The sequence below is a fragment of the Octopus bimaculoides genome, chromosome 1 (assembly GCF_046866305.1).
Source record: "Octopus bimaculoides isolate indiv1 chromosome 1, ASM4686630v1, whole genome shotgun sequence".
In the NCBI taxonomy this organism is placed as follows: domain Eukaryota; kingdom Metazoa; phylum Mollusca; class Cephalopoda; order Octopoda; family Octopodidae; genus Octopus; species Octopus bimaculoides.
The window spans coordinates 6,248,663-6,273,479 of NC_142928.1; the positions used below are offsets into that span (position 1 = coordinate 6,248,663).

A 24,817-nucleotide genomic window follows, 5' to 3' on the forward strand; every position below is an offset into this window, starting at 1 on the left:
CTTAATTCTTTATCCTCCAAGTTCAAATCCCACCCAAGATAACTTTACTTTCCATATTTCCTGGAGTCTTCTCTTCTAATTCCGTTCACATCTCGGATGTTTCACAGGATTATTAACAGACCCAGTATTTGACTGGTACTTTGTTTCATCAGCCTAGGGAAAAATGAAGGACAGAATTAACTATAGTGGGATTTGAACTTAGAACATAGGGGCCTCTAAATGCCTCAGGGATTTTGTCTAACGCACTAATGGTTCTGCTAATCCATTGTTGATAAATTACAAGTCAATTGTAATCAATTGATTTAATTGACTAAAAATGATACAAGGGTGCCCTGTGTAGCCAGCTATAGGAATGGTACAAGGGAACTCTGAGAGTCAACTATATGAATGATACTAATAATACTAGGAAATTCTGATATTTTTGGAAGCACCCCCAAGAATCAATCTTAACTGTGTATCATTCAGATCCTAACCAAATGTCCACCGATTCCTGTTTTTACTATTATGGTTTTGATGTATCTATAGATTTATAAATAATTCAATAACCTATGCCATCCCCACATTTTCCTAGCTTGGCACCGTATTCCTCTTAATTAACCCCAACTCAGTATTAATCAAACCAACCAATAATTGAAATCATTCCAACTGTTGCAATCACACCTTTTTTCTTCAAAAGTGTAATTAGGATAACATCAAGGTGTGTGGTCTAATAGTTAGGGGTGTTGCACTCATGATCGCTAGATCATGGGTTCAATTCCTGAACTGGGTGACACATTGGGGGAAAAAAAAACTTTCCTTTTGCACATTGCTCCAGTCCACTCAGCTGTAAATGGGTCACCATGTGATGGAATACCCTTCCGATCAGGGGGAAATGCCTAGTTAGTGGAGTAGCATCATTTGAAGGCTCAAACAATGTAAAGTGCATTGTAACAAGTGATGTGTAACATCTACTAGTTTGGTTGATACCATGATCTAGGTTAACATTATCCAACAATGGTTTTGCTTTGAGATAATAGAACTTTATGTGAAGGAGATTTGGCTGCTGTTTCTAGCTCCACCGCATAAGCTCAATAATATATTAATATAGTCGTTTCATAGTAAAACTCTGTATGAAGTGTTTCCAACATGTGAAGTAATATATTTTACCATCATTAACAATAGACTGATTGTGTTCTAATCTAAAACAAAAAACAAAACAAATCAGGCTGCTTTGTTTTGATGTTACTCAAACCAACAACAAATGAAAGATTTATTATCAGGTTGACAAGAATTCCCATAATTACTGGAGACATAATTATATAATTAAGAAATAATGCAATTATTTATTTGGGAGAATATATGAAATTAAGATAAATGTAATAATGGCTGTGTGAAGAATTCATACATAATCCAAAAACAGCTTTCTGTTGACGTCAGCAAGGAAACACGGTATTCCACCCAATTCACTTTGGATACAATGGGGGCAGTGGTAGACTGGCCAGGTTGCCTGATGGCAAGTGGGCCCCTGCGCCATTAGAATCCATATGTGCGGGTCCATGTAAATATCTAAGGAGCCTATCCCCTTGAGTTTGAGAATTTTTTATTTACTCCTGGAAGAATGCATTAATTATTTCAGCCTGGCTGTGTTTGGAGACAGTTGAAAAGAATACTTTTAACAAAAAAAAAATTAAATGATAGCATTGTAGTTGCACTGAATTGGGGTATGGCAGTGGTGGTGAGGATGATGGAGAGAAATATATCAATTGTGACTTGGAAAAACTAGCAATGTCCAGTTGGCATTCTTTTATTATGGGGTTGGCTTTGTACAAAGAAAAGCATTAATAAAGGGGGGGGGGGACGCGCGCACGCGCACGCACACGCACACACACACACACACATTAAAATTCAAAAGTGCATTTGTTCTAAACTTCATTTAGATAATAGATGCAGGCGTGGCCATGTGGTAAGAAGCTTGTTCCCACCTGCATGGTTCTGGGTTCAGTCCCACTGTGTGGCACTTTAGGCAAGTGCCTTCTACAATAACCTAGGTTTGCCCAAAGCTTTGTGGGTGGATTTGGTAGGAGACTGCAAAGAAGCCCATCGTGTGTGTGTGTCAACCACCACTTGACAACCAGTGTTGGCATATCTGTGTCCCCATAACCTAGCAGTTCGGCAAAAGAGACTGACAGAATAAGTACCAGACTTTAAAAAATAACTACAGGGGTCAATTCACTTGACTAAATATTCAAGGTGGTGCTCCAGCATGGCTGCAGTTTGATGACAGAAACAAATGAAAGAATCTTTTCTACTCTAGGCACAAGGCCCAAAATTTTGAGGGAAGGGGACAGTCAATTAGATTGACTGCAGTACGCAACTGGTACTTAATTTATCATCCCCGAAAGGATGAAAAGCAAAGTTGACCTCGGCGGACTTTGAACTCAGAACATAAAGACAGATGAAATACCGCTAAGCATTTCGCCTGACAGGCTCACGATTTTGCTAGTTCTCTGCCTTGCAACAAATGAAGGGATAAAACAATTCAGATAGAAAGACCGATTCCTATTACTTCCAGCAATATAAACATTTTAGCAAGACGCGGAAGAAATGTAAGGAATGGGGTGGGGATGAAATCCATTCTTTTAGAGAATAAAATCTACAAAAACAATCAACCGAACAATTCTATTTTCTGGAGTTTGTGTTTTTCTCTCTAATTTCCAATCCGTTGAGTTAAATGTGAAATGTTAAACAAGGTGGTTAGTATAACATCTGAGTCGTCATATCATTTAGAGACACTGTTTGTTGCGAAGTACAATGGTGATGCTGTTCTAGCAAGATTCTGCTGATTGCACAGCAAGGAATTAAAATGATATTAATGGAACTGTCCCTTTGCAGGCAATCAAACAGAAAATAGGTTTAACTCCCATTTCGAGGTGGAAATATCGGTTTTAAAGAACGGCTGTCTTTAACTGGTGACAGTTGTTTTTTTTTTTATCATTTATATGTAAATATCAATAAACTCACCCATCCATACAAATACGCATACAATATTTATAAGATCACAGTTGACATTGTTTATCAACCTACCCACCCAACACCAACCCCCTCTATCCAAGATCTGAAAATTTAGGTGCCACTGCTATTTTCTAGTATGTTTGTTTGATTGGTTGATGACCAAGTTTACTAATTTAGTAACTAATGTTCTATCTTTTACTTGTTTTCAGTCATTAGACTGTGGCCACGCTGGGGCACTGCCTTGAGGGAGTTTAGTTGAATGGATTAACCCTAGAACTTCTATTTTTTAAACCTCGTACTTACTCATTCTCTTTTTGTAGAACTGCTATGTTACGTGGATGCAAGCACATCAACATTGGTTGAGGGACAAACATAGACACACACTTATATAGTGTTCTTATATATATATATATATATATATTATATATATATATACACACACACACATACATGGGCTTCTTTCATATATATATATATATATATACATACACACACACATGGGCTTCTTTCAGTTTCCATCAACCCAATCTACTCACAAGGGTTTGGTTGTCCTGGAACTATAGCAGAAAACACTTGCTCAACATACCACACAGTGGCACTGAACCTGGAACCATGCGGTTGGGAAGCAAGCTTCTTACCACACAACCCCTCCTACACCTAATGATAAAGGAAAATATATTCAGTCTTCAAAATTTTGTTGTTTCATTTGAGTTTCTTGGAGATTATGGGCCCAGCTAAGATCTATTCAAAAGGTTCACATGATGAAGAAGTTATGGTTTATGTCAGCATCATCATCATTTAACATGTGTATTCCACGTTGGAATGGGCTGGATGGTTCAAGAGGAACTGGATGAGCCAGAGAACTGCACCAAGTGCTATTTGTCTGCTTTGGCACTGTTTCTACAGCTGGGTGCCCTTCCTAATGTCAACCACTTTACAGAGTGTACCTAGTGCTTTTTACATGGCACTAGCACCAGTGCAGTGACCAAAGTAGTTACATGGTACCATAAATTAGTTCTACACAAGTGTGAATATGTGGTAAGAAGCTTGCTTCCCAACCACATGGTTCTGGGTTCAGTCCCACTGCATGGCACCTTGGGAGAGACAAACCAAATCCACTCATGAGGTTTTGGTTGGCCCAGGGCTATAGAAGAGGCTCGCTCAAGTTGCTATTGTGTGGGACTGAACCCAAAGCCATGAGGTTGCAGAGCAAACTTCATAACCACCTCTATGAGAAATAGTCAATTAGGTGCTAAAACAATATTGTAAATAAAACAATTAGAAAAGGAGATAAAAATCAATCAGAAGAGATGACTCTGGAGCTTAGATTAAAAACTAATTGGACAAATACAGTGAAGACAACTCCAGGTATGTTCCAGCCTTATTAGATCTCCTCAATGAAGCATAATCTTAATGAGTACTAGTCAGGCCTTAGATGGTACATAACCCAATTAGGTTTCAAACTTTGCTGAGATCAGATAGTTGTTATCTTTCAGGAGTCAATGGGTACCTGAGATATACTGCAGTGAATTTAACATCGGTTAGTGTTGCTAAGATAAAAACACCGAGTTCTGTTTGAGATTTTTGATAAAAAATATCGTAAACAAAAAATTGTTACTCCTGCAGGTGCTGGAGTGGCTGTGCAGTAAGAAGCTTGGCTTCCCAACCACATGGTTCCAGGTTCAAACCCATTGCGTGGCGCCTTCAGCAAGTGTCTTCTACTATAGCCTCAGGCTGACCAAAGCCTTATGAGTGGATTTGGTAGATGGAAACTGAAAACCTGTCATATATATGCGTGTGTGTGTGTGTGTGTGTGCGTGCGCACGCGAGCACGTGCATTTGTATGTCTGTATTTGTCCTCCCACCATTGTTTGACAACTAACATTGGTGTGTTTACATGTCTGCAACTTAGCGGTTCGGCAAAAGAGCCTGATAGAATAAGTCCTAGGCTTACAAAGAATAAGTCCTGGGGTCGATTTGTTCAACAAAAGGCGGTGCTCCAGCACGGCCAGTCAAACTGAATGAAACAAGTAACAGAATAGAAATGAATAATAAATTCTGAGATGCTTCAAAGGTTACTGCTCTTGGACTCATTGTCATGAGTTTCTTCAGGTTAGCCAATTATTGTGTGCTGCTGCAACCGTCTATCCATTGTTTTCGTGCTGTGACAGCGCTTTGGCCAGCTGCTGATTCTTCTAATGTCAGCTGACTGCCGTCTTCTGTATTCGGCTTGATGTCTGCCATCAGCTGTTTGTCGGTTGGGACTAAAATGCTCTGAATATATTTGTACCAAAGATAAAATTGTTGCTAGATCCAGTTTTACACACAATCCTGAATGGTCAGATTTTTTGATGATTTTTTTTTTTGTGATTGCATTTGTGAGTTGCTTTTTTTTTTTTTTTTTTTTGCATTGGATATAGTGATCCAGGTTTAATTACTAAATATTCCTGCCACAGTGTTTTCGTTAACCGAAGTCATTGAAGTAGTACAAAAATCTAGATATTCCAACCCTCTACATCAAAACCAATTAATGTAACCTCAGATTGTTCAAGAATATTCTTTAGAGTAACAAAAAAAATAAATAAATAAAAATGAAAGTGGTTCTCTATGTTGCAGTTAATTTTATATGTCCAGGTTTTACTAGTTAAGAATAAATACATGTTAGACTGGTTAAGATGCATACACACACACACACACACACACACACACACACACACACACACACACACACATTTTTGTATAACTTCTGGGAAAAAAAAAACTTTATTAAGACAAGAAAAAAGAAAACCCCAATTTCTATGAAGACAAAATCTCTTTTTGCTTTAATGATTAAAAAATTAGGAAATTCAAAACAAAAATTGTTTCTTTCATGTAGATTAAATTGAAATCCTTAAATAAAGGCAACGTACTTCCCTCCGCCCACATTTTCTTCTCTCTTGGACTGCCTATGGGAATTCATAATTGGTGTCTCTTCAGAGAAAATGGTTTGTGTTCGTATTGTAGGAAACTGAATGCAACAGACTGAGAGAGAGACTGAGAGAGAGAGAGAGAGAGAGAGAGAGAGAGAGAGAAAGAGAGAAAGAGATAGAGAGAGAGAGAGAGAAAGAGAGAGAGAGAGAGAAAAAAAGCACAAAAAATTTTGGAAAAATAATAAAAAGCTCTCGCTGGCATCGATCCTAATTATTATTTTATTCCTGGCCACAAATTTAAATCCACCAACTCTCATTTGTCAGATATCAAAATTATACCAGTAATATACTGTGTTTAAAATGATTGCAAATCTCTTCCTTCTCATCTTCTCTGATCTTGCTTCTTCTCACCCCTGCCTTATCACACCTCTCATCCCCATCTCCTGACCAAAAACTGACCACCACCACTGCCATCAGCACCACCACCGCAATCAGCACCACCACCACCACCGCCATCACCACCACAAAGAGATGAGAAAATCAATAATTCAACTTTGTTTAGAATGTTGAAATTCAATATGATAAGACGAAGGTCTTTCAGAAATATAATCCATTGCGTTTGATGGAAACAAAGAATTCATTTCCAAGAATAGCTGGGTCATTAAAAAGCTTCCTTCCCAACCTTGAGCACTCGGATTTTGTCCCACTGTATGCTATCCTGGGCAAGTTCTACTATAGCCTCAGGCTGACCAAAGTTTTGGGAGTGAATTTGGTAGATAGAAACCAAAACCTAAGTGCACTGCTTTTTATAGCAAAAACAGCTCTGAGCTAATTGCATTGATTACAGGATTCCTGGTCTCTTGATTAATTAATATTACACTCTGCACCCAACTAACACCTCTAAAGCAGAAATATATTGACTTCTAACAACTGGTAATTAATGTTACTAGTTCTAATAAGCAGAGGGGACTTTCTTCCTGTCTGGTATCAGTTCATCTGCTGTTGTGAATGACGACCAAGGACACCACATGGGAGAAGATGGGGCATGATGTGTCCAGCTGTGACCAAGCAGTCTGGTGCATGCTTGGAAGGTTCTGATGCCGGTCAGGTACTGAAGGCCTGCCAGGACTGAAGGTGACAAGTTGGCTCTGGATTGGTGCAATTACCATTTCATTTGTGCCCCTGCAACCCTGTTCTGTTAATAGGAAGTGGCACCTTTGTTGGTGCAGTCCTATATTTAACAGACGAGGAATTATATACATTATTGAGGCAAGTGAAATCGAAATCAAATTTGATGACAGCACTGCATGACCGGCATCTGTGCTAGTGGAGCGCTAAGAGCACCATCCAAGCGTGATCGTTGCCAGGGCAGCTGACTGGCTCCCATGCCGGTGGCACGTAAAAAGCACCATTCAAGCGTGATTGTTACCAGCGTCGCCTTACTGGCACTTGTGCTGGTGGCACGTGAAAAAAAAATATTCAAGCGAGGTCGTTGCCAGTGCCGCTGGACTGGCTCCTGTGCAGGTGTCATGTAAAAACACCATTTGAGCATGGCCGTTGCCAGTACTGCCTGACTGGCTCTTTTACCTGTGGCACATAAAAGCACCCACTACACTCTTGGAGTGGTTGGCATTAGGAAGGGCATCCAGCTGTAGAAACTCTGCCAGATCAGATTGGAGCCTGGTGCAGTCGCTGTGTCTCCAGACCTCAGTCTGAACTGTCCAACCCATGCCAGCATGGAAGGCGGACATTAAACGATGATGATGATATCTCACACACACACACATATATATATGTGCATGCACGCACACTAGGCTTCTTCAGTTTCAATCTAATGATTTCAATCAAGGTAAAGTTGAACCACATTTAGAGAACAGAGCAGCAGATGACAATGTCCATGCAGTGGGACTGAACCCCTAACCACATGGCTCTGAAGTGAACTTCTTAGCCACACAGTCATCCCTGCAACTTAGATAATCCTCAGCCCCTTGACATCCTTATCGGCTTCCCTAACCCCAAACTAAATACTTCCGTTAGTCCTTCCTTCCTTACTTCCTGGAACTATAAACCCCTGGAAATCTCTCACACTCCTTTATGATTTCTATACAAATGTTAATCTACAGAACAAACTGTTAAACATTAATCACATCAATCTCATCAGTCAGATAGACCCATGAGTGATGAAGGGAAACAGAACAAAACAAAAACAAACGACATGTACACACATTCTTATGTCTAACAAAATCAAGTTGAAAGTAAATTCAACTGAAGAACAAGTTTTTAATATCTTTTGTCGGTATCTTCACTTTGGCCATAAATTTACCCCGACTGGAAAGATGGAAGGAATTTGCTCAAGTAGGAGTTAATAATAGTCTTTGATTTTTCTCAAGTTCCTACACTTAGGCGTTTCTCATTTGAACAGGTTTTAGCAGCATTAATATAGCCGTATACTTCATCTGTCAATGAGAATGATTTAAAAGAAAATTCCTTGAAAATGTCTGTACTTCATCTGAGTTGATTTCTTAAATGAAAATGACAAGACGATTCTCTGGATATTCTCTTCCTCACTTCTTACATTTCAAAACCAACAACAAGTAGAATACTTTCGAAATAAAGTTAGATATCTGTTAACTTCAACTACATAGGTTGACCCTTTCTAAGGTCACACATAAACCCTACCCCCACACCACATCTGCAGCAATTTTAAAACCATTATTAAGTGCCATTAACAAAAATAAGAGGATTGGCAGGTTTAAGAAATTGTTGCAATTCATTGAAATCTCCATCATCAACTCTTGAGTTTAAATCATTTTAAAACATTTTAGAAGACAATATTCATGACAAGAAAGAAAATGGAGTTTGAAAGAATTCGGAGTTGAAATGGTTAAAGAATGATTTGGTTCCATGTTTTGTCTTTTACTTGTTCCAGTCTTGGACTGTGGCCATACTGGGGCACTGCCTTGAAGAACTTTTAGTCAAATGAATCCAACCCGGTACCTGTCTCATTTTTTTTTAAAGCCTGGTATTTTATCGGTCTCTTTTGCTGAGTGACTAAGTTACAGGGATGTAAACGCACCAACACTGGTTGTCAAGAGTTCCTTTTGAGCGTTGGGCCTCATGGAGGCAAAGTGGCCGAGCTCCTGAGCTGCATGGAGGTAAAATAGCAGAGTTCCTTTTGAGTGTTGGGTCTCACAGAGGTAAGGAGGCTGAGTTCCTTTTGAACAGGCCTTATGGAGGTGAGATGGCTGAGTTCCTTTCGAGCGTTAGGCCTTATGGAGGCAAAGTGGCCGAGCACCTTTCGAGTGTTGGGCCTCACGGAGGCAATGACCAAGACACAGACACATATATATATATCAGAGGAAAAGAACAACAAAAACCAAAGCAGGACAAGTATCTCCAATCACTTATAACTTAGGGTTGGTAGGGGTTGGGTTGACAGGAGTTGGCAAGTCAGGACTGCACCAAGCTTCACTGTCTTACAACAGTTTCTGGGATATCCCAAGTGATAGGCTAGCATGTCCATACACTGGATATTCTGTCAGAGACAGGGTAAGTATGTATGGAATGATGGAATACCCAGTGTATGGACATACTAGCCTATCACTTGGGACAACCCAGAAACAGCTGTAAGACTTCAAATTCACCTTACCATAATTGAATTAGTATAAATGACTTGAGATACTTGTCCTGCCTTGATTTTCGGTGTCCTTTGCTTCTAATATATGCCTGCTAACACAGAACTCTAATACAGATCCCTAGCTCCAGCCTCAGCTGTGAAATTAGAACCTAATCGATGACTAATTATAGCACTTACTCAGCATACTTATTTGTTTAGATCATCAGTGAACTAAAACCCTTATGCTCTTCGATATATATCATCATCATTAACATCCACTTACCATGCTGGCATAGATTGGATGGTTTGACTGACAACTGGTAAGCCGGAAGCTGTACCAGGCTCAATCTGATCTGGCAGAGTTTCTACAGCTGGATGCCCTTCCTAACGCCAACCACTCCGAGAGTGTAGTGGGTGCTTTTACGTGCCACCGGCACAAGGGCCAGTTAGGTGGTTCTGGCAACGACCACGCTCAAAAGGTTTTTTTTTACATGCTACCTGTACAGGAGCCAGTCTGGCAGCACTGGCAACGACCATGCTTGAATGTTTTTCACATGCCGGTGAGGTGAGGCTGGCAACGATCACACTCAAATGGTACTTTTTACATGCCACCAGCACAGGAGCCAATTCGTGGCCTTGGCAACAATCACGCTTGGATGTGCTTTTAACTTTCCACTGGCACGAGTGCCAATCAAGCTGTACTGTCATCAGCCACGTCAGCGATTTTGATTTGAGATATATATATATATATGGGGGAATATACAAATAATAACAACAGACGAGGACAGGTGGTGTAAATAACAAAAGTATATATTAGTATGACGCCCGGGAATACGGAAAGTCTTTGACGTTTCGAGCTAAGCTCTTCAACAGAAAGAATACGGAGACAAGGAGAAAAACACGGAGAAAAAAAATTGAGTAGTGTTCAGTCAACGGTCAATCATAACCAACCAACCAACCAACCAACCCACACACCAACCAACCAACCCACACACCAACCAACCCACACACCAACCAACCCACACACACCCACACCAACACACCCACACCCACGGCTTCTCTCAGTTTCCATCTAACAAATCCACTCTCAAGGCTTTTGTTGGCCTAAGGCTATAGTAGAAGACAGTTTCCCCAGGTGCCATGCAGTGGGACTGAACCTGTGCACCTACATCTGGGGTTGGGCTGCTGTTATGCTCAAAGACATCCTGGATCACATTCAGACAAAGGTCACTTGGCTAATTGGCACTCCATCACCACTGGGCACACTCCAGCCTCTGGCCAAAAGCCATGCTGCCTCCTCTCTGACATAATGGCCTTTGTTCTTTGGAGATACCGAGCCTCATACTTCTACCACACAGGTACCCCTGACTCATTCATCTCACCTCCTCCTACTACCCTTGTTGTGTGTCTCCTTCCCCCTTACTTTCCCCACCATACTAATCACTATCCCCAATCCAATACAGTTCTATATTTAAGAGATGAGGAATCATGTACATTATTTACATTTGACGGCTATTTGTTTGTTGTTAACATGTTTTGACTGATATACACTCCAGCCTTCGCCAGGGGGGCATATGGTGTTGTGGTTAAGAGTGTGGGCTACTAACCCCAAGATTCTGAGTTCAATTCCAGGCAGTGACCTGAATAATAATAATATCGAAAAACACCTTAGGAATGAGAACCCAGGTTCTAAGTTTCCCCAAGACACCTGATGAAGGCTGGAGGGTATATCAGCCGAAACGTTGTGTTAATAACAAACAAGATGAAGACAAATATCCGTCAAATGTAAATAATGTACATAATTCATATTCCCCCGGACATCATCCCTTTGGAATTTTCTCCCTGCACACATTGGTTTGCTACAGTTCTAAAAAGACCTTTATGAGAGCAGTTGGGTGGGTGGAGGAGGAGCAAGGGGTTACTTGATTACATTAATCCCAGCACATGATTGATAATTAAACTCTGAAGCAACGACAGAATTGACCTAGGTGGGATTTGAACTCAGACCATAAAAAATCCTCATCATAATCATCGTCATGATTTAACATCCGTTTTTCCATGCTGGCATGGGTTGGATGGTTTCACAGGAGCTGGTTAGGCACAAGACTGCACCAAGCTTCGCTGTCTGTTTTGGCAGGGTTTTTACAGCTGGATGCCCTTCTTAACACCAACCACTTTACAGAATGTACTAGGTGGTTTTTACGGGCTCTAATTAAATAGCAGAAGGCCATAGTGTCCAACACTATGGATCGTACCACTCCAGCACCATTCTCCAGAAATGATCAGAACAAATGCAGATAAAGAAAGGAAACATTGGAATCCCAAAAGAAGAAGTGGAGGTTTTTGTTGCTGTGTTTATCTTTTATGTTTTACTTGTTTCAGTCATTGGATTGCAGCCATGCTGGGGCATCGCCATGAAGAATTTAACTCAAATGAATTAACCCTCGTACTCACATTTTAAAGCCTGGTATTTATTCTATCAGTCTCTTTTGCCAAACTGCTAAGTTACGGGGACATAAACGCACCAACAGCAGATGTCAAGTGGTGGTGGGACACACACACACACACACACACACACACACACACACACAGAGGCTTCTTTCAGTTTCCATCTACTAAATCTACTGATGCTGCTTTAGGAGAAGACATGCAAGGTGCCACACAGAATCACACGGTTGAGGAAAACTTTTTACTGCACAGCCATGCTTACACTAATCTCTCTCTCTCTCTCTCTCTCGTTATATATATATATATATATATATATATATATGTGTGTTTTCTTTATTTTTATATATAAAGTACCACTAATTTTGAGTTAAGAAATCCCTCCTCCAAAATATCTCTTGCATATCATATGGCCCTTTTTTTTGTTTGGTCTCAGATTTATGATAATTCATCATCATCATCAATGTCTGACTTCCATACTGGAATGGGACGGACAGTTTGGCAGGATCCAACAATCCAAAGGAACAGCATTGAACTCCAATGTCTGCTTTGGAATGGTTTCTATGGCTGGATGCCCTTCTCAACACCAACCACCTTCACAGAGCTTACTGGGTGCTTTATTCATGACACCAACAGCAGAGTAACTTGAGAAACAAAAAAAAAGGGCCTCTGACTTAGCAGGGTTGCAGAGTTGAGGGAGGTGGCTTTGTGCCAGGTGCTGAGAGACTGAAGCATGATAAAGGGACAAGCACAGGGGGGTCTTGCTATAGAGGAGGTACAAGGCTACCTGACATTATATAAGGGTGGGTGGGAATAACTGGAAAGAAAAGAGTCTGGGGTGACAATGTGTTGGAGTATACCCTCAGGATACAAGAAAGTGAGTGGACGAGAGAATGCAGACAAAGAATCAGAAAGGGTAAGTGGAGAAAATGTGCCAGTTGTCTCAAAACAATAAATTCAAAAAATGACTTTTGGTATTTAGTGATAGAGGCTGTAAAAGTGTTTCTGTTGTAACGTTAAGCAGAGTAGAATGACATTGAAAATATAGAATTCATTTCCATTGTAGTTCCATTAAATAATTACCAAAAACACTCAATTCTTTCATCAGAAAGAATTATGGTTCATTCGAAGAATTCTTTGAGAAACAAAAGAATTTTTTTTTCCCACTTTATATTCATATTTCGATAATGACAAAATCAATGAATTATCTTTATGGTTTATTAATTTGATCCTAATTTTTTTGATACCAACCCATCCATGGCCACCCCTGGTTGTACAATATAAATTCCCTGGTTTAAAGTGGTCTAAGTTAAAATCCTTCATTAAGATTTCTTGTTAATTCATGTTCCAAACACCAACTTAAGAACAAGGATAGTTTACGAAACACTTTATTATTTTCAAAATGAATTTAAACAAATTAAATGTAATTTCAACAGAAATATGGGAACAAAAGGGTTTCATAGGTGTAGGCATGGCTGTGTGAGTAAGAAGCTTGGGCAAGTGCCTTCTATAGCCTTGAGCCAACCAAAGACTTGTGACCGGATTTGATAGACGGAAACTGAAAGAAGCCCGTCGTAGATGTGTGTGTGTTTGTCCCCAACCACTGCTTGGTAACCGGTGTCGGTGTATTTACATCCCTGTTCAGTAAAAGAAACTGATCGAATAAGTACCAAGCTTTAGAAAAATAAATAAATAAATAAATAACAGGGTCAATTTGTTTGACTAAAATCCTTCAAGACAGTGCTCCAGCATGGTCAGAGCCGAATGACTGAGACAAGTAAAAGAGTAAAACGATTTTGTCCTTCCATACCAAAAGTTCGACAACAGTAATTTCATGGAAGCCATTTCTACTGGTTTTGTCGAATATTTGAATATATTATAAACATCATTTAATGGCCATGTTCCCTGCTGGTATGGGTTGGACGGTTTCAAAGGTTCCTTGCTGTAGAAGAGCTTCATGGCTCTGCATATTATAGGGGTGGACAGGGTGGGGGTTGAATGAGATCAAAATAGCGAAAGAGTCAGAGTGGACCTTGAGAAGAATTTTAGTCAAATGAATCAGCCTCTCTACTCTTTTTAGCATTTGAAATCCTGGTACTCATTGCATCAGTCTCTTTTGCTGGATTGCTAAGTTATGGTGGATGTAAACACACCAACACCGGTTATTAAGCGGCTGGGGTGGGGCAAACAGACATAAAAACATGCATACCGATATGTAACATATGACAGGCTTCTTTCAGTTTCCCCAACTACCAAATCCGCTCACAAAGCTTTGGTCAGTCTGGGGCTGTAGTGGAAGACACTTGCCCAAGGTGTCACACAGTAGGACTGAACTTGGAACCATATGGTTGGGAAGCCAGCTTCTTACCACACAGCCATGCCTATATGGATATATATATATATATATATATATATATATATATATATATATATATACAAAGTAGGGGGGCTTAGTTCACAGGTGATTTAAACAATTTGGTATGCTAGGTAAGTGCTATAACGGATTACTGGGATAACTCCAAGGTTATAGCCAAGACGGTAGTTATGGAGAGATTGCAGATTTCCAATATAGCGGATATATAATTGTTAAAAAGGACAACAAACATTAAGGTGAAGCAAATATCTCAAGTCGTATATATTATCATTATTGGAAAAATTCTTTTTCCAATAATAATAATGTATAGAACTTCAGATGTTCGCTTTGCCTTAATGTTTTTTGTCCTCTTTAGATCGTTGACCAAACACCATTCAATTTTTTTCTCCGTGTTTTTCTCCTTGTCTCTGTATTCTTTCTGTTGAAGAGCGTAGCTCGAAACGTCAAAGACTTTCCGTATTCCCGAGCGTCATACTAATACATCCTTTTGTTGTTTACACCACCTGTCCTCGTCTGTTGTTGTTTTTTTCGTACATTCTCCCATATATATATATATATATATATATATATATATATGATAATATATATATATTATCATCATCATCATCCTCCTCCTTTAATGTCTGTTGTCCATGCTGGTATGGGTTGGACGGTTTGACCAGGGCTGGCAAGGCTGGAAGGTTGCACCAGACTCCAGTCTGATTTGGCCTGGTTTCCACGGCTGGATGTCCTTCCTAATGCCAACCACTCCAAGAGTGTAGTGGGTGCTTTTATGTACCACTGGCACAGGTGGCATTTGCATGACACCATTATCTGCCATGACTGATTTTACTTGGCACTTGATGGGTCTTCTTCTCAAGCACAGCATATTGCCAAAGGTCTCAGTCACTTGTCATTGCCTGTGAGGCCCAACACTCGAAAGGAGCTTTTCATGTGCCAGACAATATTGTAGGAGCAATATACAATGGCATCAGCCCTATTATATTACAGGTACTTCATTTACTCAACCCTCAAGATATGAAAAGTCAGATGAATTGTAATTTCAATTAAAAACAAATTTTAAAAAATAAAAAAACAGAACAAAGAATGAATATAAATAAGTGAAAATGCTCAACTGCATTTTTCCTTTCCATCATTCCGAAACGTTAGCGTTGTCGTTATCGGATTTTAAAATAATGAGGTTTTCTTCAAAGAAGAGCTTTGTGGTTCCAAAGTGAAATGGCTTTGAGATAAAAATAATTCTTTAAGGAGAATAAAAGAAAAAATAAATTTCTTCGATAATAGTTGTTTTGTTTTGTTTTGTATTTATTCTGAGAAACATGATTTGTCATGATATTGTTCCATTCTACAATTGAAGCTAGATATTTAAAGGACCATCATAGATCATTCTCCATTCTCACAATCACTGCCATTGTCAAATGGAATCAATTCTCAATTCTTAGATGCACCACAAGTCAGAATTATTATTTTTTTTTCTGAAATCTTTCCATGCTGCAGTAACACTAGCAGCACATGAAGGAAACCATGGTTACATCATGGCGAGCTGGAATATGTTTGTCTATATTAGCACTTGCCTTCATGTGGTGCTTATCTCCTTCAATACACACACACACACACACACACACACACACACACACACATTGCCATTCATCTTTGATTAGAGAGATTCTTCTATTGTGACAAACTAACTAACAAATAGTCGGCACTTGTCATACTAACACATAAAACACACAGCAATACACAGCATGAAAGCTGGACATTAAATGACGACGATGATGATAACGATAACGATGATGGCTGATCGCAATGGAGAAGATAATGATGATAAAGATAAGGACAAAATATGGCCATCGACTAAACTGGACGATAGACTGGAACAGGTCTTCATTTTTGCTCTGTTGCTTTAAATCTGGATTAACCCATTTTGATACCAAGCCACCCGAGACCATCACTCTTGACTCAAGAATATAAACTTAATGTTTTAAAGTGACTTAAAACCTTCCATCAAAATTTCATGTTAGTTTAAGTTACAAAAACCATTCTAATAATGACAAAGTTATTTTACTAAATTCTTCATTATTTTCAAAATTAATTGAAACAAAAAGCAGTGTATTTCAACAGAAATATGGTAACAAACAGAGTTAAAGTGATCAAAATTAAAGATAGGCATTTGGCCTCAGGTCATCATCATCGGGGTCTGGGAAGCCAAGAGGCTGCACCAGGCCCCAATCTGATTTGGCAGTGTTTCTACATCTGGATGCCCTTCCTAATACCAATCACTCAGAGTGCAGTGGATGCTTTTTACGCGCCACCAGCACAGGAGCTGGCATCAACCACGATCGGATGTAGAAGATTGGAAATGGATGAGACTGACTGACTGACCCGCACACACGCGCGCGCGCGCGCGCGCACACGCACACACACACTTCTAGTTTCTGTCTATCAAATTCACTCACGAGGCTTTGGTTCGCTTGGTGTTGTAGCAGAAGGTCCTTGTCCAAGGTGCTGCACAATGTGGCTGAACTCTAGGCCACATGGTTGGGGTTCAAACTTCCTGATCACACAGCCATACCTGCATCTATGGATGAAAGACAAATCTGTCCTAGGTGGGATTTGAACACAGAGAGCTGCAAAGAATATCGCAAAGCATCGTATCCATTGCCCTACTAACAGCCAACTCTCTCCACCTCCCTATGAAGGAGAGCTGACATCACTAAACACTTATTTGCGATTTCAGATTTACAAATGATATTCGAAGAACTAAGAGATGAATTTCATGCAAATTTTCCCTTCAACATGTCATGGCTGTTATTGGTTTAATACAAAAGACCATTATCGAATTCTACTGCTGTACCGTACACACATATGCACTCAACATCACAGCTTGTCTATCACAAAACTGCACACATTTTCTTTCCATTCAGATTGCAGAAATCTCCTTTAAAAGGTTTCTATTACAAAAATTTAAAAAAAATTAAAATCTGAAAATGCAGAGAATTTAAAGTTAAAGACAAAAAAAAAAAGAAAATTCTCCAACAGATTTTCATCTCGTTTTAAAACCCAATAATTAATGCAAAAATATCATCATTTACAGAAACATTCATAATTTAAACTCCGCAGCCTAATTGATAGTTATCATTACAAAAGTCATTAATTTGCTTATAAAATCATCATTTAACATCTATTTTCTATGCTGTCACAAGTTAGTCAGTTTGGCTGGACCTGAGGAGTCCAAGAACAGCATTAAGCTCCAATGTCTGTTTTGGCTTGATTTTTACAGCTGGATGCCCTTTCTAATACCAGCCACTTTACAGAGTGTTTTGAGCACTTTATTTATACCACCGGCACTCATAAGGTTGCCTGCAACACTACAAACTCTGTAGGTGGCAGATCTATGTTAAACGAGGGGTTGAAATAGGCAAGACAAGGCCAGAGCAAAACAGGTTCCTAGCTAAGGTGTTGCATGGTACAGCTGACCCTGAAACCTTGTGGTACTAAAGCAAACTTGTTAACCAAACATCCATCTCTGAACGCGCACGCACGCACGCGCGCGCACACGCACACACACACACTGAATTAAGCACCAGCTGAACCCTGGAGGGTGATGTAACTGACTTACCCACTCCTCTCAAAATTGCAAGCCTTGTGCTAAAATCTGATATCAATATGTTTTTAATGCAGTGTAGATGCCAATGTTAGTTCAATTACAAGACCAACTCTGAATGTTTTGGGATGACAGACCTATCACTGTCTGGTTTAATATCACCAAATAGTCTAGTATGGACCAGACATTTGATTCTTTTCCTGTCCAAGATGGATTTTAGTGCCATCAATTTCAGCTGTCTGCAAAAAAACTATTAAGACCTCATGAACACTGCTGCTCCCCTCTTTGACTTAACATTTAATATCCATCTTCTCATTGGTGTGGGTTGGACAGTTTGACAAGTTCTGAAAGACAAGAGGACTGCATCATGGTCCAATGTCAGTTTTGGTTTTTATGGCTGGACGATATTCCTGCCACCAATCACTTCAGGATGTACCAAGTGCTTTTAATGTAGCACCAGCACCAGTGAGGTTGCCATGTAACATACAAGGCTAAAGATAACACCTCTACTGAGTGATAACAGAGTGGAGAGGGAAGTAGCTTTATGTGGAGGAGTCAAACTATGAAAAAAAAAAAAAAAAAAAAAAAAAAGGAGGAAACGGATTTCGTTACATTATTTGCATTTGACGGATATTTGTCCTCATCTTGTTTGTTGTTAACACAACGTTTTGGCTGATATACTCTCCAGCCTTCATCAGGTGTCTTGGGGAAATTTCAAACCTGGGTTCTCATCCCTAAGACACCTGATGAAGGCTGTAGGGTATATCAGCCGAAACGTTGTGTTAACAACAAACAAGATTAGGACAAATATTCGTCAAATGTAAATAATGTAAATAATGTGCATAATTCCTCATCTCTTAAATATAGAACTGAGCAGATTTCTTGTTGAAGAATGACTACCTTACAAAAAAAAAAAAAAAAACTGGGAAAGAGAAACATTTTAGAATAATTTCACTTATAAAACTCATTCAAAGCAACTGCAACTGTTTAATGGTCAGGAGATTGATGAAGATTTTATAAACCATTAAACCCTCATTGAAAGATGGTTGATAACACCAAAAGGTAACCCCAATACAAGTGATTAATACTAATTATCCTCTTTGGTGGTGGTTGTGGGGGGATCCCTGAAAGTGAAGTTCAAACACTGAATAAATGGATTTCTTGTTTTCATTTCATCTCTGGTGCCAATGCCACGTATAAAGCACCCAGTCCACACGGTAAAGTGGTTGGCATTAGGAAGGGCCTCCAGCTGTAGAAACCATGCCAAAACAGACAATTGGAGTCTGGTGCAGCTCCCAGTCTTACCAGTTCCTGTCAAGCTGTCCAATTCATGCCAGCATGGAAAATAGACTTTGTATGATGATGGTGGTGGTGGTGGGGATGATGATGATGATAATTCTGTTATTTGGTCAGAAGGGAAAGTGGGGCATTGGCAGAATCCCTAGCACAGTGAACAAAAGGCTCAATGGTATTTCTTCTGGTTCACTACATTCTGAGTTCAACTTCCATCGGGTTGATAAAGTACCACTCAAGTGCTTGGGGTTGATCTAATTGCCTAACCACTTCCCCTCAAAATTGCTGGCCTTGTGCCAAAATTTGAAAATCATTTGGTTACAAGAGGAGAGGCATCCAAGATCTTTGCAGGTTTTATTTCAGGGTAGCAGCAATGACACTATTGATGAGCAATGGTAGGCTGGTGACAATGGAGAGAAAATAGGGGCTGAAAGACAGATAATGTTCCAGCGAGCTGCAGTGTTGGGGAAGAAAGGTTAACCAATAATGCATATGTGCCGATGGAGTAAGGAGAGTGAGACAATGACGAATGAGGAAGGTACCAAGACATTCACACACAACGATTCTGAGATTGTAATATTGAAGTATTGTCACCTTTACTCATATACAAGGTTGGCCACAAGTCACCCGACAGTAAATCAAAACTCCATAAATGCTATCTGCAATTCTGTATTGACTTGAATGGAAAAATGTGTCGCTCAAGAAGGAGTTCTTTGAACAATTTTCATGATGTCTCATATTTAGATGCTTTTATTAAATTCATTCAGTTGTTAAACATAAATAAATAAATCTTGGAATTAAATGGTTTTGATTTACTGTCAGGTGACTTTTGGCCAACCTTGTATATTAGTGAAAATAATGATTGGAAAGTATTGAACCAGCCTAAAGGTTTATCATGGTGATCCTTATTACACTTTTTAAGGTTCCTTTTTGGAGATGGAATTCATTGAAGCAGATCTACTATGGCTGGATGCCCTTTTAATCACTAACCTTCACCTGTTTCTGAGCAAGGTCAATATTTCATCATAGAACCCTGCTGATATGATGGTGATGCTCATTTACAATCATTACATGAAGCCAAGGATGTACACACACACACACACACACACAATCTTAACGTCCACTTTTCTATATTTGAACAAATCAGATGAAGTTTTTTTGAAGTAGGTTTTCTATGGCCAGGCACCAAACTGTCGCCCATTTCCAAGCAAAGTAATATTTCCCCATGTTCTGACATGTTCTCAAAGAATATTGGAGAAATGAATGATGCTGTTTGTATGACAGTAACATTCATTTATAGAAGAAAGACCATTGAGGGCCGCAGCTGGGAACCACTGCTTTAGTTTCAATTAACAATACCTCCACCTACATACAAGTAGCCAAACACCTCATTAAACCAAAAATAAGATGTATGTGTCATCAGTTAAACTCCCTCCAAAAGAATTCCCAGGATGTCTTGGACATGATTTACTCACCTCACAGACATATTGGTGGTACCAGATATATCTCACTTACCATATGTTCGATATTAACTATGTCCAACTGGACAAAATCCTTGTTTTGACAATAAATAGCAAATCTATGAAAATCTACACTGGATAATAACCTCCCAAACTTGGAATATAATTCCATGCAATGGATTCCATTCTATAAAGCAATTTCTAGGAAATTTGGTCAACCAGTCTTACATTCTTCAACCATATTGTTTGAAGAAAGAAACTAAAAAATAACCAAAATATCAAAAAATTAATTAACACTACAGATCCTTTTCTTTGTCTCTTAAACTGATTAATTTGTCCTGTTCATTAGCTGGGAATATAAATTAAATATTGTCCCATCTCGTACATCAATGGTGTTAACTCCTCAAGGTCATTGAAGGTGCTTAGAATTCAATCAATTTGTTGTTAGTATAGACTGTAGGAAAAATGAGTAAATATTCTGTTATAATAGAAGCTGTATGTTTGTCTACGTAACTAACGAAAAACTAGCGAAAAAAAATTCAAAGATTAACATCCCATTTGTGGACTTTGGATTTCATCTGTCATCTTTATATGATGGAAATTAAATCTGTGAAAGAGCTTTTACACGCAATTCGTATCTAAGCAGCAATATTCATATATATATATATATATATATATATATATATATATATATATATATATATATATATATATATGTAATTACACGCCCGCCCGTACACCAGATCATTAAATTGCTATCTTAAGTGATGCGGTTCCTAGCTAACAGCTGTTTGAAGAATATAGAAATAACGATTTCCTTATCTGGCTGACAATCTATTGAACATATGGATCTCAAGACCAAATCTGAAAGTGGCAACGACCAAATAATTGGGGCTCCTTCCTCGGCAAACCGTCTTCGAACGGTTTTAGAAGATTCTCATCTTGAAGAAAGTAAATACTATAATATTGTAGAAAATAACCGCCCAATTGCAATATCCCACTATGTAAATTGGGCTATTTGTGTTTCTAAAGAGAAAGTATTATATGCACACGAATACGAGTTTTATGTTCTCAAATCAAATTAGAGATTTTCAACTCAACAGCTGTGTTCTATCTTACATCTAAATTTTTGTATCTATTATTATTATAAGAAAAATCATCATTATTATTATCATCATCATCATCTCTGGAGGTGAACGATCTCCTGAATTATGTAGGCAAGAAGAGTTAGTGAATTTTAATAAACTTTTCATGATAGCTTCATAAACTGTTCCGTTGAGACGGTTTTCTTTTCGGAAAGATACACAACAGACTTTGAGGGGAAAACAACGATGTCTTTACATCAGATAAACTGGACAAGAAAAGTTTAAACAAATTGATTTTAAATGTGATTTTTAAAAAACAACGGAAGGAAAAAATAGAACAAAATATGCTTCAGAAAACTAGGAGAGAAAATGATAAAAACTTTATTGCATGAAAGTTTTTTTTTCTTGTGCTTTATTGATTATTGATTGACAATAAATTATTCAGTTTATAAACAACCAATGTGATCAAATGCTTCGGTGACTGCAACACTCTTCGAGACCTGATTCACGCCCCCGCTTTTAAACCTAAACGATACACATTGCCATCGTTGAAGAATTGGCACCTCATTGCGCTGTTGTTCTAGTGTATAAAATAACAAGAACTTGAGTAATAAGAAATAGAGAATTAATTCTTTCTTTCTCGTTACTGTTTGTTTATATAGGTTTTCATTAAATAAAAGATCCGTGGAGATTCCAGAAAAGAGAGATGATGGTGGGGGGAGAGACGGATGAATAGCAAAATATTCTGTTGAAAGTTTTTTTTTTTAAAAAAGAGAGATCTGGGTTTTCTAAAACTTTTCCCGGTAAGATAAGGGTGGGGATACATGAATAAGGTTCGCTAAAGAAGCAAAATAAAAACATTTTTGCTATGGAAAAAGACTGCGTACTCCCAACAAGTGATGAATTCGAAATATGAAAGACTAAAATGTTAAAATAGGTTTCACATAAGAAACCTTACCAGGTAAATAAATAAATATATTTTGCTAAGGTAAAGGTTACTCTGAAACAAACGACCAGAAAAACAAAATAACTTCGAGATATTATTCGTCGACTCCTTAAAAATAAGTGTATATCTTAGAATTTATTTACTTGCAAGTGGAATGAAAGTGGCGGTAGTAGCGTGCGCAACCAATTTGTATTCTAAGAGAAGCGACATATGGTACAAGTACCTCACAGAATGGACTTTATTTCAGTGAAAATATTTACTGAATTCATTTTGAGGGCTGAAGATAAAACCATTTTCACTTATTATCTTAAAGTGTCTTGTCAATTTAAGCAAGGTAGAGGTCCATAAAGAAATTTCGCACCTGTTGAAGGTCACCGTCCTGTTTACAAACAAACGATAAACGTTAAAGTGATAACGACATGTGGCTAAGTTTACCACGACAAACATCTTCACTTTAACAAAAGTGTTCTGTCATTTTTTTTTCATTCATGTGAGATTGAAATTAAAAAAAAAAAAATACAATTTCATTTATGTAAAATGAAAAAGCTGCAAAATGGAATAACTTATTTAGAATTTCTTTTACTTTTCTTAAATAAATATTTTAGTAACAATAAGAGAAATTTTTGTTGAGAAGACTACAAGAATAAAGTGACTCTTACCAAGCTTTAACACGAATGAGAACTTGTCCTTCTCCGGCTATTGGTTGCGGTTTCGTTTGGATTTTGACCATTTTCAGACCCCCAAAACCTGTTAAAACCACTGCTTTCATTTCTTTGGGAGCCGGTGTTTCGGTCTTGGCCGGATCTTCTGTACTTGTCGCTTCTTTGCTTTGAGCAGAGGTAGTAGTATCGTCAGAAGAATCTCCAGGCATGGTTACTTAACAGTTTCCAGTAGTTTAAACAAAATATATTTTAGACTTATTCAGACTTCTATGAGGCTTTGTTCAATACAAAATATGCGAGGTGAAAAAAATGTATATATGTATATTTAAATATCTGCGTATAAGCAATGTATGTATTTTCTTGTAAATTGTTGTGGATTTAAGTATATGAAGCAACACTAAAAAGCTTGCTTTGTTACGCAAATAGCCTTGCCGTACCAATACAGCTGTTGACGACCGACCCAAGAACTCGACCAATCTGCTCGATAAAATCTTCTCTTCCTGGTTTTATTCATATCTCCCCCTCCTCCTCCTCCTCCTTCCTCTCATCTCTTTCTTTTCATTCATCTTTCATTCTTTTTCTCTCTCTTACTTTTCCCTTTAATTCATCTTCCATGCTTTCTCTCTCCTTTTCTCTACACTCATTCTCTTCTTTCGCCGTCTCTCCTTTTTTCTTTTCATTCATCTCTTTCTTTCTCTCTATTTGTTTATGTCTATTCTGTTTTGTTTACATTCGTCTACCTGAACCACACGCTCTCTCTTTCTTCGCCTATTCCTCTTTTTTTTTTTTACCGTAATTTATCTTCCAATACAACTCCCCACACTCTCTCTTTTATCAGTAAACTGTTTTGTTGTCTTTCTATCAAGCGATCCTAGTCATCTTGTTTACTCTTTTCTTTCTTTCTTTCTTTCTTTCTTTATTGCTCTCTCTCTCTTTCTTTCTCTCACTGACAGTCTAATAGAGGCAGTGAAATTATCTATCTATCTATCTATCTATCTATCTATCTATCTATCTATCTATCTATCTATCTATCTATCTATCTATCTATCCATCCATCCATCTATCTGTCTATCTGTATGTCTGTCTGTCCCAGTGCATCCATGTGTCTGACTGAATGCCTGTCTGTCTTTCTCCATCCCTCCATCCCTTCATCCATCCGTCCTCCGTCCGTCTAAATAACACGTCCAGCTGTCAGTCCGTTCCTCTTTCTTTATCTTCTTCGTCCTCTAAGACATTTTCCTGTTATTACCCTAATCCACAACAACCTCCTCCTATTACCCTAATCCGCCAACATTCCCCCGCCTCCCCCATTCCATTATCCTAATCCAGATTCGGCTCGATTGAAAATGCTTCGATAATCAACTTGCTACCGATTCTTTCACCGTCCAGAAGTGCCACCAGCACGTTTCCTTTACGATGCCAATACTGTTGG

The 24,817-nt window shown here is 38.6% G+C and overlaps 1 protein-coding gene across 4 annotated transcripts in view; it reads right to left on the minus strand.

The window, feature by feature from the left end:
• Positions 1 to 23,908, minus strand: part of LOC106875997 (putative NADPH-dependent quinone oxidoreductase VAT1L) — a 93,049-nt gene extending 69,141 nt beyond the window's left edge. For all 4 annotated transcript variants that reach the window (XM_014924348.3, XM_014924347.3, XM_014924346.3 and 1 more), the window contains exon 1: positions 23,383 to 23,908. In XM_014924348.3, the coding sequence (XP_014779834.1) occupies positions 23,383 to 23,594 (212 nt within the window). In that variant the 5' untranslated portion in view covers positions 23,595 to 23,908. The remainder of the gene's footprint in view (positions 1 to 23,382) is intronic.
• Positions 23,909 to 24,817: the final 909 nt, after the last annotated feature.